Consider the following 16,625-nt stretch of genomic DNA (forward strand, 5'->3'; position numbering starts at 1 on the left):
CCTGTCCATCTTGAAGAATTCTGGGAGATTTATTTCTGTTTGCTTACAGCTGAGGAGGAAATCATGTCACTTAAAAAAAAAAAAGGTGTTTGCAAGATAAAGTCATTCCTATAATAATTAATAGCGCTGTTATCTTAATTGATCTGACCACAATAATTAGGGGCCCTATTTTATCGTTCTAAGTGCATGGTCTTAAGCGCTCAGCGTAAGTGCACTTAGGTCTTGTCCGAATCCACTTTTGCTAGTTTAACGACGGGATAAATGGTTGTCCCTATTCCCTTAATGAGTAATGGGTGTGTTTTGGACGTAACGTGCAGTAAACCAATCACAGTCTCATCTCCCATTCCCTTTAAAAGCCAGTTGCGCTCGCGCCATGGCGGATACGCTATTTATATGGCGGAATTGCAAGCGGAAAAACTGAACGCTTTTCCTCTAGCGAGGAAACGGATCTGCTAAAGAGCGCGAGACCATCTACGGGACAAAGTGTACGCGCGTTGTGGACCTGCCTATAGGTGCATATTAATAATGCGCTCTTTAAATAAATAAAAAATATATAGCGCCATTGACTTTAGACCAGGTTTTTGTTGGTCAATGGCGCAGTCGGTTTCTTCAAATAGCAACGCACCAACAATGCGCATGAACACACCTCATTTTCAGACTAGCACGCCCATGAACGCACAGATGGGCGCAAATGCATTTGCTATTTAAACAGGTTGTGTTCAAGACATGAAAATGATAACTGTGTCGGGCTGAAACTAGCCAAAAACACTCGAGTTGCGCCTGGCTCTGCATTGTGCTTAGTCTGTTTGGAAAACAGAGGAATGATGCAGCTTTAAATGACATAGCTAAAAGATTCTGGGTTCAGAAGTTGTTCGTTTTTTTTAAATGGCTACATTTATGGTCTTTTTTAAACAGGACCAAAGCAGGTGCACACGGTATTGGCCGCGATTTGGCCGTCTGAGACACATTTTGCAAATCCTAAAATAATCCTCTGATCCTAGGCTAAAATCTAAAGTCTTTGAACGTTAGTCTAACATGTTCACTGACAGCCGATTAATGGCCGCTGCGATCAAATTTTACCTCAGACGAAATTCTGGCAGTGTCAGAAGATTTCACTCACAGTCCTGCAGTGTGACTTCTCCTACGACGACCGTCAAATTGTCTTCGTTTTTCAAGACAAGCCGTGACCAAAATTTATGTTAGAGATTTTTTGTAGCCTCCATTTCAGTCCCACGTGTAATCACATCACCGAACGCGGCATTGATTGATGATGTAAAGTTTTCTTGCGTGCGTTCTTGACTGTCGTACAGTCTGACTTTAATGACAACAGAGATCTTGCAGCGATGAACCGCAACGTAAAAAATTACCTGTGAAAAAAAAAAAAATCTGTGGAAAAAAATTTGTATTACGACTTTAATCTCGAAATATTTCGAGATTAACGTCGAAACATTTCGACTTTATTCCCGAAACATTTCGACTTTATTCCCGAAAACATTTCGACTTTATTCCCGAAACATTTCGACTTTATTCCCAGAAACATTTCGACTTCATTCCCAAAAACATTTCGACTTTATTCCCGAAAACATTTCGACTTTATTCCCGAAAACATTTCGACTTTATTCCCGAAAACATTTCGACTTTATTCCCGAAAACATTTCGACTTTATTCCCGAAACATTTCGACTTAATTCCCGAAACATTTCGACTTAATTCCCGAAACATTTCGACTTAATTCCCGAAACATTTCGACTTAATTCCCGAAACATTTCGACTTTATTCCCGAAACATTTCGACTTTATTCCCAGAAACATTTCGACTTCATTCCCAAAAACATTTCGACTTCATTCCCAAAAACATTTCGACTTCATTCCCGAAACATTTCGACTTCATTCCCGAAACATTTCGACTTTATTCCCGAAACATTTCGACTTTATTCCCGAAACATTTCGACTTTATTCCCGAAACATTTCGACTTTATTCCCGAAACATTTCGACTTTATTCCCGAAAACATTTCGACTTTATCCCCGAAACATTTAGACTTTATTCCCGAAACATTTCGACTTTATTCCCGAAAACATTTCGACTTTATTCCCGAAAACATTTCGACTTTATTCCCGAAACATTTAGACTTTATTCCCGAAACATTTCGACTTAATTCCCGAAACATTTCGACTTAATTCCCGAAACATTTCGACTTAATTCCCGAAACATTTCGACTTTATTCCCGAAACATTTCGACTTTATTCCCAGAAACATTTCGACTTCATTCCCAAAAACATTTCGACTTCATTCCCAAAAACATTTCGACTTCATTCCCGAAACATTTCGACTTCATTCCCGAAACATTTCGACTTTATTCCCGAAACATTTCGACTTTATTCCCGAAACATTTCGACTTTATTCCCGAAACATTTCGACTTTATTCCCGAAACATTTCGACTTTATTCCCGAAAACATTTCGACTTTATCCCCGAAACATTTAGACTTTATTCCCGAAACATTTCGACTTTATTCCCGAAAACATTTCGACTTTATTCCCGAAAACATTTCGACTTTATTCCCGAAACATTTAGACTTTATTCCCGAAAACATTTCGACTTTATTCCCGAAAACATTTCGACTTTATTCCCGAAAACATTTCGACTTTATTCCTGAAACATTTTGACTTTATTCCCGAAACATTTCGACTTTATTCCCGAAACATTTCGACTTTATTCCAGAAAACATTTCGACTTTATTCCCGAAAACATTTCGACTTAAATTCTCGAAACATTTCGACTTTAATCTCAAAATGATTTTTTCAGATTTAAATTTTTTTGTACAGATTTTTAAAAAATTTTTACGTTGCGGTTCAGGGCTTCCGTAGTTATCGTCCTCAGTGTGAAAGACTTTTTTTCAATGTAGAGTGAGCTTAAGTTATATTCAACCCAGAATATTCCTTTAATGGTAAAGCGTGCACGTGTTCTTGGTGGTGGTATTACATGGACACTTTCTCATCTTCAGTCTGTGCCACGCTGTAGACAATCCTTGAAAGCAGGTTACTCTGTGTAGAGGAAAACTCACCGTTTTGAACATGATAGCTCAAGTGTGGCACTGAATGAAATAAAGCAATATGGGCCACTGCAGCTAGACCCGATTACTACGGTATAGAGTCTATCTCTTGGTGGTGTATTGATCCATTGTGGCCCAGCTATTTCCCAAACAGCGAGTCGCTGACCGAGAGACAATAGTCTCCTGCTCTGAGAGAACAGACAGAATGATGAAATCACTGAGTGCTGAGCTGTAATTAAACCCAAGATATGGCCATATATAACCAACCCATGGAATTACAAGCTAAATCCTTTCATATATGAAAATCATAAAATGCAATGCTGCATTAAAAAAAATCGCTCAGTGATTTTTCTCTTTGTTCGAGATTATATTTACACAAAAAAGCCAAAAGGTCTGAACTCATTTGGAAAATAATGACTAAATATATAATTCAGTGAAAGTAGGGTGAATCAATGTTGACCTGTAATTATTGATTGCACTTATGATCAACCATTAAACAGGTTTCAACATATTGGATTCGGAAAAAAATAAGCCTTTTAATGGGCACTAATGAGCTTCAATGAGCTGAAATATGCAATTAGCGTAATTAATAATGACTTGATAAGTTGACATCCTATAATTTACATTTGAACGAGATTTCATAGCCTAATAAATATAAGCATTAAGTAGATTTTTAAGACAACATAACCAGAAAATGATTCACGGCTTTCAACTCAACATCCTGCTACATGGATTCATTTTCATAATGCTTCTCCATTGAAAAAAAAAGCGAGTTCTTTGTTCTCTTTCATTTCACACAGAAAAAGGAGCTCCTGCTTTCCACTATTTTTCCGCTTCTTTCTGCTTTATTACTCTCCTTCAACTTTTAAAAGGAACCGAACATGAAAAGCTTTCAGTCTTTTCTCTGTAGGCTTTATTCAAAACGTCACCTTTAGCCAGTTTCATAATACAAAAATAAAAAAAACACAGCAAAATGCTAAAGAACATAAATGTGAAAAAGGCAAAATGGCACTGTAGAAATTCTCATAATGCATTAACTCGCATAACGTGAATATTTTGACGTGGGCTCTCCTAAACAATTCGTGATGTCTGACCTACCAACAGTTAATGATGCATTAGACAAATGGGGGAAAAAAAAATGAGTTCGAATCGTCCAATTTGTCAATCTCTCATTCACACTTACTGTGTAGCGGGGGGGTGAATTCGGTCGACCCCTTTTAGAGCGTGTCCTCAACACGGTTCAAGTGGAGCGGAGATGCTAATGGACAGACACAGGACACAGCCAAAGGCAAATGGAGTGATTTGGTTGCTGTACATGGAAATGTGTTCGCTGTCCAATAAATACATTTTGCTGAAGAAAACAATGAAGCCTATTTTAGGACCAAATAAGATATTTGACATTTTCTACCTACTTGTTAGTAAATTGTCAGCAGCTTAATGACATGTAGAAAAACAAGCACATTCCCATTACTGTAATTTGGAAATAACCATTACATTACTTAAATGAGAGACTATCCTAAAATAAGCTTCATTTTCTTTTGATCCAAACATTATATAAATAAGTGGTTTTCAGATATGTTCACAGTTGGTTTTCACAACTCTTCTCAGAGCAACCCTGAACATTAGTGTCTTTCCCCACTTCATATGACCATTGAAGAATAAGAATGGAAATTATAAAGTGCAACTGAAACAATAGATCAGCAATTGCATATACAGATTTAGAATATCTGTAAAAAGCTGACAAACGATCTCATCCCACTGAGAACAGAATGAAGGAATCTGGGAGGAGTGCATGCAGTCTTTACAAGTTACAATTGCACGTGTGCCATAATAAATGTTAGAAAATAATTGAACCCTGCCCTGGTCTGAAGTATGGTAGCTTGTTTCCACCACTGAATAAAAAGTAAAAAAGGTAATTGCGACTTTTTATTTAACAATTCTGACTTTTATTTTTCTCGCAATTGCAAGTTTACATCTCGCAATTCTGAGAAAAGAAAAAGAAACGCAGAACTGCATGAAATAAACTTGCAAAAGGTAATTGCGACTTTTTATTTAACAATTCTGACTTTTTTTTTCGTAATTGCAAGTTTACATCTCGCAATTCTGAACCCCCCCCCGCAGAACTGCATGAAATAAACTTGCAAAAGTTAATTGCGACTTTTTATTGAACAATTATTATTATTTTTTCGCAATTGCAAGTTTACATCTCGCAATTCTGAAGAATAAAATAAAATAAAAAATAAGAATTAAAAAAAATCGCAGAACTGCATGAAATAAACTCGCAAAGGGTAATTGCGACTTTTTATTGAACAATTCTGACTTTTTTCTCTCGTAATTGCACGTTTACATCTCGCAATTCTGATTTTTTGCTTCTCAGAACTGCATGATATAAACTTGCAATTCTGAGTTATAAAGTCAGAATTGCAAGATGTACACTCGACATAAGTCAGTATTTTTACCTCAGAGTTGGACTTTATAACTCGTAATTACAAGTTTATATCTCAAAACTCTGAGAAAAGTAATCAGAACTGTGACAAACTCGTAATAGCGGGGGGAAAAATAAGTCAGAATTGTGAGATAAAAAGTCGCAAAATATCTTTTAATTATTTCAAAGATTAATAAACAAGCTTCCATACTGAAGAGATGAAACTATAACTGGAAATTAATATAAAAAAACAGAAACAAACCAAAAAACAAGTATGCTTCTCCCTGCAAGCTGTCTGTGTGTGTTTAGTTCAAAAGAAAGTCCCCGTGTGAAATTCAAATGGATTTCACTACAGAGCTAAAAAACAACAAAGAACATTTCAACGCAAGTCAGTGCGTGTCACTTTCAAAATAGGATACACAGCAAAACCACAAGAAAACAAACTTGCATCAAGAAATAAATAAAAACCTATTCCTGCCCAAAGCAGCCATGAAGAAAGTGATGGTGGACTCTCTTCTGCCAGAGAGGAGCAGCAGGTTCTGTGACCTCTGTGGGATCAGAAGATGTGTTTGAGATGTTTGATGCCGTAGGTCTGGAAGAACACCAGCAGGATTAGAGTCCAGAGCCCCAGGATGAAGCCGTCAGGAGGGTGCCAGTCTTTCTGCTTGGGTTTCTGTGAAGACACGTAGCGAGAACTCGGATGAGTTTGTTTCATAGCATGAACAACTGAATTTCATTTGCTCTTCTGAAATAAAAGAACTGGATGCACTATGTGAACACTGAGTGTGTCAGTCGTTGCCATTTACAGATCTAAATAGCGACTGCGTTATGGAGGAGGATCGGATATTTATTTTATGTTATTGAAAACCTGTGTTTACGTCGCTCAAATAGCACGTTTAGCCAGCTACAGAAACACTAGTAGCCAGGCAACAGACAAGTGACCAATCCTGAGTGCCGACGTCATTACACGCGTTTTACCAGTACGGTATCGTGTAATCGTGCATCGTGCATCGAAACATAACTGGAACCGTTCCTTACCGTTCTTAGAACCGTTCGTCCCAATGTTGGAAAAGAAGCTAATGTTTACACACAGGCTGTTATTGAAGGATTGGGCAGTGCAAACTCTGGACAACAAATGTTATTACCAACCACACACATTCAACTAATACTGAGAGGGGAAAAACAGCTCAGGTTATGTCGATCTCACAAGTCTGACTTAATAACTGGCAATTGTGAGTTCTATTTCTATTCTGAGAAATACAGTCAGAATTACGGGATGTAAAATACCAAATCTGAGAAATAAAGTCAGAATTGACCGTTTGCAAAGACCAGCCCCCCTTAGTTACTGTCGCTATGCCCGACAAGCTACGCCGCTCTCTCACACACACACAGACCATGTTCTCACACAGTGGAAAATACATCGCGTAGCAGAGAGGAGACTGACAACACGCTGACAGACAGGACAGACCAGGTTACTTTTCGTTTACTTTTTATATTAAACATATTAAACAAAGTCTCACCTTTCAAATTTGATCTTTTTTTTTAAAGAAATTGAAACAATAAATACCGTTTTGTGGCTCTTTAATGTGTCTGTCAGATCGCAGAGCATTAGTTAAATCTGCTCGTGAACCGATCATCTCTTCCTTCTAGTTCATTTATAGCATCAAATAAACATGAATGAACATCAGAAGGAATGTTGTTTTAACCGCGGAAAGGCGTCAGTACACTCCGCTTCTCAAGTTCAAATCCTCCCATGTTAATCTACTAACTCTCCTGACTGCTTAGTCGGACAAAATGGCAGATGGCGAAGTATGATTGGTCAGATCACCTGTCAATCAAACTCCATGCGAAGGGTCAATTACGAGATGTACACTGGCAAATATAAGAAAAAAAGTCAGAATTATGAGATGTAAACTGTAAGAACATGCAATGGGAGTCAAGCCCATATTCTCTTACAAGTGACCACATAGTAATATCAAAGATGGCGACATACATGAAATTAAAAAGTCTTTTCACTTGTAACACGACAAGAGTTCGAATGAGCCGCGAGTTTCTATTTAGAGATAGACGAGAGCAGCTCCGGTGGAGAACAGAGACGGGATCTAAAACCTTCAGATGACACACAGCTCATATCTCGAAACCACAAATGGAAACCCGCAGCACACGGCAGACACGTGTTTGTGTTTGTGCACAAGAGCGGCTTTCGGTCACACAGCGCAGGTTATCAAGAATGTCTGAGTCCTGAAAACGTATGGGTGTAAGTTTGGTTATAAAAGGAGGTTGTCACTACCGTACGTAACTGATCTGTGTGTGAACGTAACCATATTAACGACTAAAATACAGATCTGACCACTGCATTCTGCTGCTGTGTGAACGTGGCCAAAGAAAGACATGAAGAACAGAAAAAAGAGAACAAATGAGAGAAAAAAGAAAAAAAAGAAAGGAAACAGAAATAAAAACTTAAAGAACAAATATAAAGACAAATATAAAGAATGAATGAAAGAAAACGCAAGCGGTTGAAAAAATGAAAAGAATAAAACTGACAAAAAAGAGGGAATAAACCAATGAATGAACAAATGAAGGACAAACAATTGAACAAATCATAGAATATGCAAGCAAACAAGTGAACAAAATGGATCAAAACGAAAAAAGAAAAAAAACAGAATGAGCGAGTAAAAGAAAAAAACATTGAAAAGAAGAAAGAACGAAGAAATGATGGAAAGAGAGACTGATCGGACAAATGGAACAAAGAACGTGCAAGAGAACAAATGAATGAACAGAAAAAAGAATGAACAAATCAAAGAGAATGAAGAAGAAAAACAGAACAAAAGTGAAAAAGAAAAAGAAAAAAAAATTATTGATTGAAAGAGCACAAATTAATGAAAAAGGAAGAACCGTCGAGTGAATGGAAGAAGGAATAGTGCAAGCGAATAAATAAACGAATGGAATGAATAAATGAAAAATAGAACAGAAGAAAAGAAAGTCAGAATGAGTGAGGGAAAGAAGGGGAAAACAAAAGTAAAAATGAAAGGACTAATCGGACGACTGCAACAAAGCACTCGAACAAATGAATCAATGCGAAGAAAGAATTAACAAGTGAAAAAGAATGAAAGAAGAAAAGAAAGACAGAACTAGAGGGTGAAAAAGAAAGAGCAAAAAAAAAAAGCACAGAAAAAGGAAAGACGGATTGATCGAGCAAATGGAAGAACGAGCACTTGGAAGCAAAAATAAACGAACAGAAAAACAAAAGAAAGAAAGAAGCACTCAGAGCGCACTGCATCAGAACACGTCTGCTCCAGTCAGTGTTTGCACATTTACAGCTACATCATCACTTTGTGTATGAATATTATACATTTAAATCACCCACCATTAAACATGCATCACCAGAAGTGCATTTATATGCTAATGCGGACTGAATATTCCACTGGAGAGAAAAGGTTACCCTCTAAAAAGTGAGTTCTCAGAACTTTTCCAACAATGTTACAGGGGCTTTGCCTGCACTGTGTGTGAACATGACTGCGTGATCTACAAATGAATAATACATATGCACACTGACCACCACAGTGCACATAACCGGACACGCCCACAGGAGCCGCACACGTTGTGTGACGCACACGGCTTCGGGGAAAGACGGATGCAGAACATTTGTGCATGTTGTTCATGCCTGGGAGCATGTGTGTGTTCACCGTCCTTCCCATCACGGCTGTGCTGGATACACACTTTCAAAAGGAATAATTCACCCCGAAATTCTCTCACCCTCACGTTGTTCCAAAAAAAAAAACAGTATGAGTTTCATTTTTCTGTAGAACAAAAAAAGAGAAACGTTGAAGAATGCACTTGTCACTCTTTTCCATATAAAAAGTGAATGAAAAAAAATAATAATAAAAAAGCACCATAAAAGTGGTCCATATACACTGTACTCTAAATCTTCTAAAGCCATAAAATAACTTTGTCGATGAACTGACAAATTTATGTTGGAAAATATTGTCCTCCCATTCTAACATGAGGCCTATAATGGTGTCAATGACAATTTAGTTCAAGGCATACCGGTGCACTAAAAAAATGAGCGAGGCCTGGTTGAGTTGTTAATAACAAACTCCTCACTTCTTTTTTTGTGATTTTAATATGCAAATGACACATTTCTGAGCGTGACTTAACAAAAATGGGGTGTGCTGGATGGCAGTGTCAGGCTAAATAATTGCCCAAATATTAACATACATACATAATATTCAATAAAAATAAACATGAATAAGACTTATTCATGTCTATTTATTTAGTTTTATCGATCGCCATAAAACCTAATGTTTTAAATATATTTTATAATGTAATAATTTCACATTTAATCTCCAAATTAATGTAGAAACAACAAAGAGAGTATATTTTAAATATGTGTCTAAAAGGTAGGAAATATACAGAAATGTAATAAAGTTATCAAACAGTTTGCACTGCATAAATGTTAAATTATATATAGATTAATCATTATTAAAGTTACAAAAGTTCTTTAGTCAAGAGCAGTGAGTGTTTTTCTCTGTTCCCTTTGTTCTGTGATTAACTTTACTGACAGAAAGCTTTATTGGCTACTGTCCCTTTAAGAGCAGCCGCTGCTGCGCCTCATTCTCTCACAAATTACGGGCGTTTCACGGGAGAAATGACAAAACGGGAGGGGGGCGGGAGATGGGTTTGAAATACGGGAGACTCCCGGGGAAAACGGGAGTGTTGACAGGTAGGCTGTGATTTAACATAAGATTCCTTCACGTTATGAGTTTCCATCAGACTCGCGTGGTACCCAGGTGTCTCATCCAATGGCGAGCTCAGTTGACGCTGTGTGCTTCAAGATTCTGAAGCAAGTGCTAAGATTCCGATTGGCCTAGAGAAATGTCAATTATAAGAATTATCCAATAAAGTTTCGCAGTTCTAGCCTTCATGCAGATGAAGGGCCGAAAAGCGACAAGTTTGCAGGTGTGAATAGTGTGTTGAAACTCAAGGTTATGGAAAGGGGCGGGACATTTCAAGAACACTCTCAGAACAGCGATTGACCAATCACAGCACACTGGTCCAGCCAACCAATCAGAAGCGCTTTTAGGAAGGAGTGGCTTTTTAGAGACCGGAACTAAAACAGAGCGTCACGGTACTGATCCACTTGTCCGACACGAATGTCGTGTGGTGTCGCGACGCCTCCCCACATTTGTACGTTGATAGGCGTTCCTCTAGTTTACCGCTATGGGCGTGGTTTTGAGCCAGCGGCCAATCTAGAACAAAGGACCCGCGAGAGACTTCCCCCCGTCTCCACGTGCGTGCTTCTATTGGATAGCCGCGTCGCGTTCAACGGAATTCATTTGCATAAAGATGGGCATCGGCCAGCTTTTTGACGCGCGGCATTTTTTCAAATGAAGCGCCGCCTTCCCGGAATTCTTTGCGAGCTCAAAGTCGCTTGACGTCACCCATAGGAATATAGTGGAGTGCAGCGCGACAGAAGTGTCGCACGGACAAGTGGATCACCGCCGTTACTGACAGACTGCGAAGAGAGGTGCTGCCACAATGTAAAATACGTGAAAAACTATGTTTTTTGAACATTCAAACATGAAAATCTAATTTAGCAGACACCAAATACAAAATCAAGACTTTATAAAAAGGCATAATATGGCCTCTTTAACAAAACTTCACGTTTTATTTTCTCTAAGAAATACTAATGTTGGATAATGCCAAACTAGTCCATTTCAACACTTTACTCCTTAAAATGTGGCTTCGGCACACTTGTACCTTCCTAAAAAAAAATGTTTTACTTTATACTCCGCATATTCACAAGACGATGTCTTTTGGACATAAGGACAGCAATAATGAGTGGCCTTCATCTGCATAAAACATTGCAGCTGAGTGTGGAGGACAGCGGAGGAGACGTCCCGAGTGCCGAGGCAGTTAACCTCCACAAGCAAGAGGGAAACGGGCGGGTGAAGACTGTACATAAGGGGGCTTCGCACATGGCCGAACACGGACTGACGGATTGACTCCGACAGACGGCTCAGTCTACCTCCGGGAACGGTCGAGGAACTGAGCCACGATAATGAGGAAGAGGGAGATGAATGGGATTATTACTAACAAAGTTCAAAATTGTTTAGATCATGATGTTGGGACTGCACTCGCAACACAGCGACACAGTTCTTTTGATAGTCAGTTACGGGATCACACGTTCTCACCTGGCGAATGATGAAATGGGTGAAACATTTCAGACATCGCAGGAGGAACGTGAGAGACCAGAACATCAAAAGAGAAGTAATCCTGCTCATTACATGCTTATACTAACCAAATAAACGAATAATTTCACCCCAAATCAATACTTCATGTCCATTTATTTATTTGATTATGAGAACATTGAGAGTGCTGTGAGAGATGTGGAGATAGAAGGATGTAGATGATAAAGCACACTAGAATCTCTGACACGATAACTGTGTGGCTGTGAAGTAGTTCCAGATCTAGACCGCATTTCAGTTCCATTTCCCTTTGCCGAATAATATCAGTTATTTCAAAGAGCTGTATAGTCTACCAGAGCAAAAGTCCCAGAAAAAACAAAGATATTGGCCAAAGCAAATAAACAATTTGCATTTCCCCACCCACCCTCTCTAAATTATTGTTATCTACGGAAAGTACCCCCCCCCCCCCCCCCCGCTCTTTCTCTCTCTCACACACAATGCAGAACCATGTTGTCAGTAACACCCTGCTATTTTATATCATCTTGTCAATAACTCAACAATTATTCCTTATGCAGTTGATCACAGCATGCTGCAATTGACCAATCAGAATCGAGTATTCCAGAAAGCTAAATAATGTTTACTAATCCAAATCCAAAGACATTTAAAACAACTGCATCCCTCAGGTATCTATGATACCATAATACATAAAAATGGTAAACTAATCTTATTTATGTGAAAACACAAGATACATTTGCATATTTCTGCAGCAGCATTTACATGTGTCCTTTTTTCCACTTTCGTCAATTACAAATGATCACGTAGAGAGATATCAAGATTATTCTGACTAGTTAACATCAAATAAATGCTGGTTTCAATGAAGATTAACAACTCTGTAAAGTCCATATGTGTGCTTAGATACTGTATGAAGAGAGATGTAAAGTGGTAGGCTAGTACTTCACTATATACTTGAGTATTATTCTGGGGAATCTGTCCTTGAGTTCTGTTAAACAGAATACTTGTATTTATCCTCAATTGCTCCATTACAATTTTGTGACTTCAAAGTATAGGTCTAGGTCATCATGACTTAAAAGTATTTTTCTTTATCTTCATTTTTCTTTATCCTAACGAGCCAATCAATCACGCTCAAATAAGTTCATTTTGGGTGAATAATCTCTTTCAGACATAGACTTTAAACAAACCATTTAGATTTATGATCTTGAGTCAAGTGTGAACAGTTCATGATTAATCTAAAAATCACTATATTCTCAATAAATATCAAACCACTAGAAAATCATCTGCTGCTAATTTTAACTAAAATATCCGGGTTAACTTTAAGATCTGCAGTGTCCTGAAGTTTTACCCTGTCAGAACAAGGAGAAAAATGTGATTTATGACAGGGTTCTTTACAAAGTTTATGCATAAAAAAAAAAAAAACTAAAATGAGAAAATAAATTTCAGTCTTTTGTTTTCAAAAGTCAATTTAAAATGCTAAGACAAGCGTTTAATTTTTTAACGTTTAAATACTTACAATTAAACAAATACTTTTCTTCAAGTATATTTCACTTTCTGATAAACAATAGAGGATTCAGTCTCTCTAAACCCCTTCTTTCTGTGACCCTACTCTGCTCTGATTGATCAGATGACCCAGTCTGTTGTGATTGGTCTACTCTGCTCTGATTGATCAGATGACCCAGTCTGTTGTGATTGGTCTACTATGCTCTGATTGGTCAGATGGCCCAGTCTGTTGTGATTGGTCTACTATGCTCTGATTGGTCAGATGGCCCAGTCTGTTATGATTGGTCTACTATGCTCTGATTGGTCAGATGGCCCAGTCTGTTATGATTGGTCTACTCTGCTCTGATTGGTCAGATGGCCCAGTCTGTTGCGATTGGTCTACTCTGCTCTAATTGGTCAGATGGCCCAGTCTGTTGCGATTGGTCTACTCTGCTCTGATTGGTCAGATGGCCCAGTCTGTTGTGATTGGTCTACTCTGCTCTGATTGGTCTACTATGCTCTGATTGGTCAGATGGCCCAGTCTGTTATGATTGGTCTACTATGCTCTGATTGGTCAGATGGCCCAGTCTGTTATGATTGGTCTACTCTGCTCTGATTGGTCAGATGGCCCAGTCTGTTGCGATTGGTCTACTCTGCTCTAATTGGTCAGATGGCCCAGTCTGTTGTGATTGGTCTACTCTGCTCTGATTGATCAGATGACCCAGTCTGTTGTGATTGGTCTACTCTGCTCTGATTGGTCAGATGGCCCAGTCTGTTATGATTGGTCTACTATGCTCTGATTGGTCAGATGGCCCAGTCTGTTATGATTGGTCTACTCTGCTCTGATTGGTCAGATGGCCCAGTCTGTTGCGATTGGTCTACTCTGCTCTAATTGGTCAGATGGCCCAGTCTGTTGCGATTGGTCTACTCTGCTCTGATTGGTCAGATGGCCCAGTCTGTTGTGATTGGTCTACTCTGCTCTGATTGGTCTACTCTGCTCTGATTGGTCAGATGGCCCAGTCTGTTGCGATTGGTCTACTCTTACTCTGATTGGTCAGATGACCCAGTCTGTTGTGATTGGTCTACTCTTACTCTGATTGGTCAGATGGCCCAGTCTGTTGTGATTGGTCTACTCTGCTCTGATTGGTCAAATGGCCCAATCTGCTGTGATTGGTCTACTTTGTTCTGATTGGTCAGGTATCCCAGTCTGTTGTGATTGGTTTACTCTGCTCTGATTGGTCAGATGGCCCAGTCTGTTGTGATTGGTCTACTCTGCTCTGATTGGTCAAATGGCCCAATCTACTGTGATTGGTCTACTTTGTTCTGATTGGTCAGATATCCCAGTCTGTTGTGATTGGTTTACTCTGGTCTGATTGGTCAGATGGCCCAGTCTGTTGTGATTGAGCATAATAGGGACATTTTAAGTACAATTTCTCAGTACATTTCTTCTGAATATGAAGTAAAACACGGTTTGACATAACATGGACAAAAACTTGTCAAACTCTTAAAAACTATTCTTTAGCAATTATGCAGGAGAATAAAAAGTCATGAGAATCCCATGAGTAAATAAAAAATTTTTATTTAATTTTTAAAATTTTTGGTTAAACTGTCCCTTTAAGTTTTCTGGTAAATCCAGCTTAATGTATGAAATTGTACATTCTGCTGGAATGGAAACTCCGCCATCAAACCTCACGCTATTCAGTGAAGAAATTATTTCCGATTTGACTGGTTCACAACCCAGCCAAAAAAGGACAAAAGGAGGACAAGCCATGCATCCTCCTCCTCCAGCTTTATCCCCTAAAGCCATAGTGCTGAGGCATCAAACTGTCAAGCCAACAAATAACTATTCAAAGCTGAGAGCAAGAGTCCTCAGAGCAAAATCATCACAACAAGCAGAGTAATTGAGTTTGGAGAAAAGCATTCAGCTGAGTACACTGTGATTAGTCTCTGACATTTAAATCCTGATTCAGAAGCTAGAATGATCCCTGCACAAAGGGGATAACCTCATCCTCAACCGGAGATAGACGGTTTGAACCAGGAGACAGCACGGCTAACAAGAGCTCTTGGAAGAAAAGACAGGGTTACAGCCCAGTGTTCCCACTGCTACTGTATGACCTCATACACCGACTAGATTTGTTCAATAAATTAAACATGGGGGATTTCTCGAAGAACGAATTTGCAGTCTGCACTGTTTTTGAAAGAAGTCTCTTATGCTCACCAGGTCTATCTATTTGATCCAAAACTGAACTATTGTGAAATATTAGTATAATTCCTGATGGCTAAGCTGAATTTTCAGCATCATTACTGCAGTCTTTAGTGTCACATGATCCTTCAGAAATAATTTGAATATGATGATTTGCTGCTCAAGAAACATTTATTATTATTACCAATGCCGAAAACATTTTGAACTTTCTATTTCTAAAATAATCCTAAAAAAAAAGTATCTCAGTTTCCACAAAAAAAGTAAGCAGCAAAAACTGTTTTCAACATTGATAATACGATCCATTACTAATAACTGAGCACCAATAATAAATAATAATTGAGCACTAAATAAGCATGTTTAAGCCTAATAAGCTTAGCCATCACATGAATAAATTATATTTTAAAATTAGTTTTATATTTCAAAATATTACAAAAGTTTTACTTCATTTTTAATAAAATAAAGGCGCCCTTGGTGAGTATACTGTAAACATTAAAAACATAATTATTCCAAGCTTTTGACCATTAGTGTCTCTCTTCATCTTGTTCAATGGTAGAGGATACAGCAGATTACTGTGATCTGGCATACTTTACTGAGACTCTACAGCATTCCTCCACCAACTGTGCTCCAGAGACCAATAAGCTCTTTAAAATACTGAAAATGAGCTTGACAAGACAACACTGTGTTACTGGATGTATGGAGTTATACTGCCCTTCTCCATAATTTTAACAGCATAAAAAAAATGAATCTTGCCATAATCAATAGAAAATGTAATAAAAAAAAACTATTAAGAATTGATATTATTAGGTGCAATCTATAAAGCCAATTCGTGTAGAAAGGAGGGATATTTATACTGAAAAGAATAACTGAACTATGGTGCACAAATAGTGCCTGGTTAAACTGGATTGTGTGTGATAAGGTAATATGATGCAGATGTTAAAAAGATAGTTCACCTAAAAAAAATGAAAGTCACCCCATGATTTACACACGCTCTTCCAAGCTTTATAATGGTAGTGAATGGAGGACGAGATTTTGAAGCCCAAAAAAGTGCATCCATCCATAATAAAAGTAATCCATGCGGCTCCATGGGGTTAATAAAGGCCTTATGAAGCGAAGCGTTTGTGTTAGAAATAAATATCCATATTTATAACCTTATCAACTAGAATAACTAGCTTCCGGAATTAACCCCTGGAGCCGTGTGGAGCACTTTTATGAAGGATGTGTGCATTTTTTTTGCCTTCAAAACCATATCCTCCATTCACTGCCA

At 38.3% G+C, this 16,625-nt stretch overlaps 1 protein-coding gene across 1 annotated transcript in view; it reads right to left on the reverse strand.

Moving 5' to 3' along the window:
• Positions 1-5,008: 5,008 nt before the first annotated feature.
• The window catches only part of pigk (phosphatidylinositol glycan anchor biosynthesis, class K), a 47,530-nt gene continuing 35,913 nt past the window's right edge, over positions 5,009-16,625 (reverse strand). Inside the window, exon 11 of the mRNA XM_079614068.1 lies at positions 5,009-6,149. Within this exon, the coding sequence (XP_079470194.1) occupies positions 6,033-6,149 (117 nt within the window). The 3' untranslated portion in view covers positions 5,009-6,032. The remainder of the gene's footprint in view (positions 6,150-16,625) is intronic.

Source organism: Phoxinus phoxinus (assembly GCF_949152265.1).
Source record: "Phoxinus phoxinus genome assembly, chromosome: 5".
Lineage (NCBI taxonomy): Eukaryota > Metazoa > Chordata > Actinopteri > Cypriniformes > Leuciscidae > Phoxinus > Phoxinus phoxinus.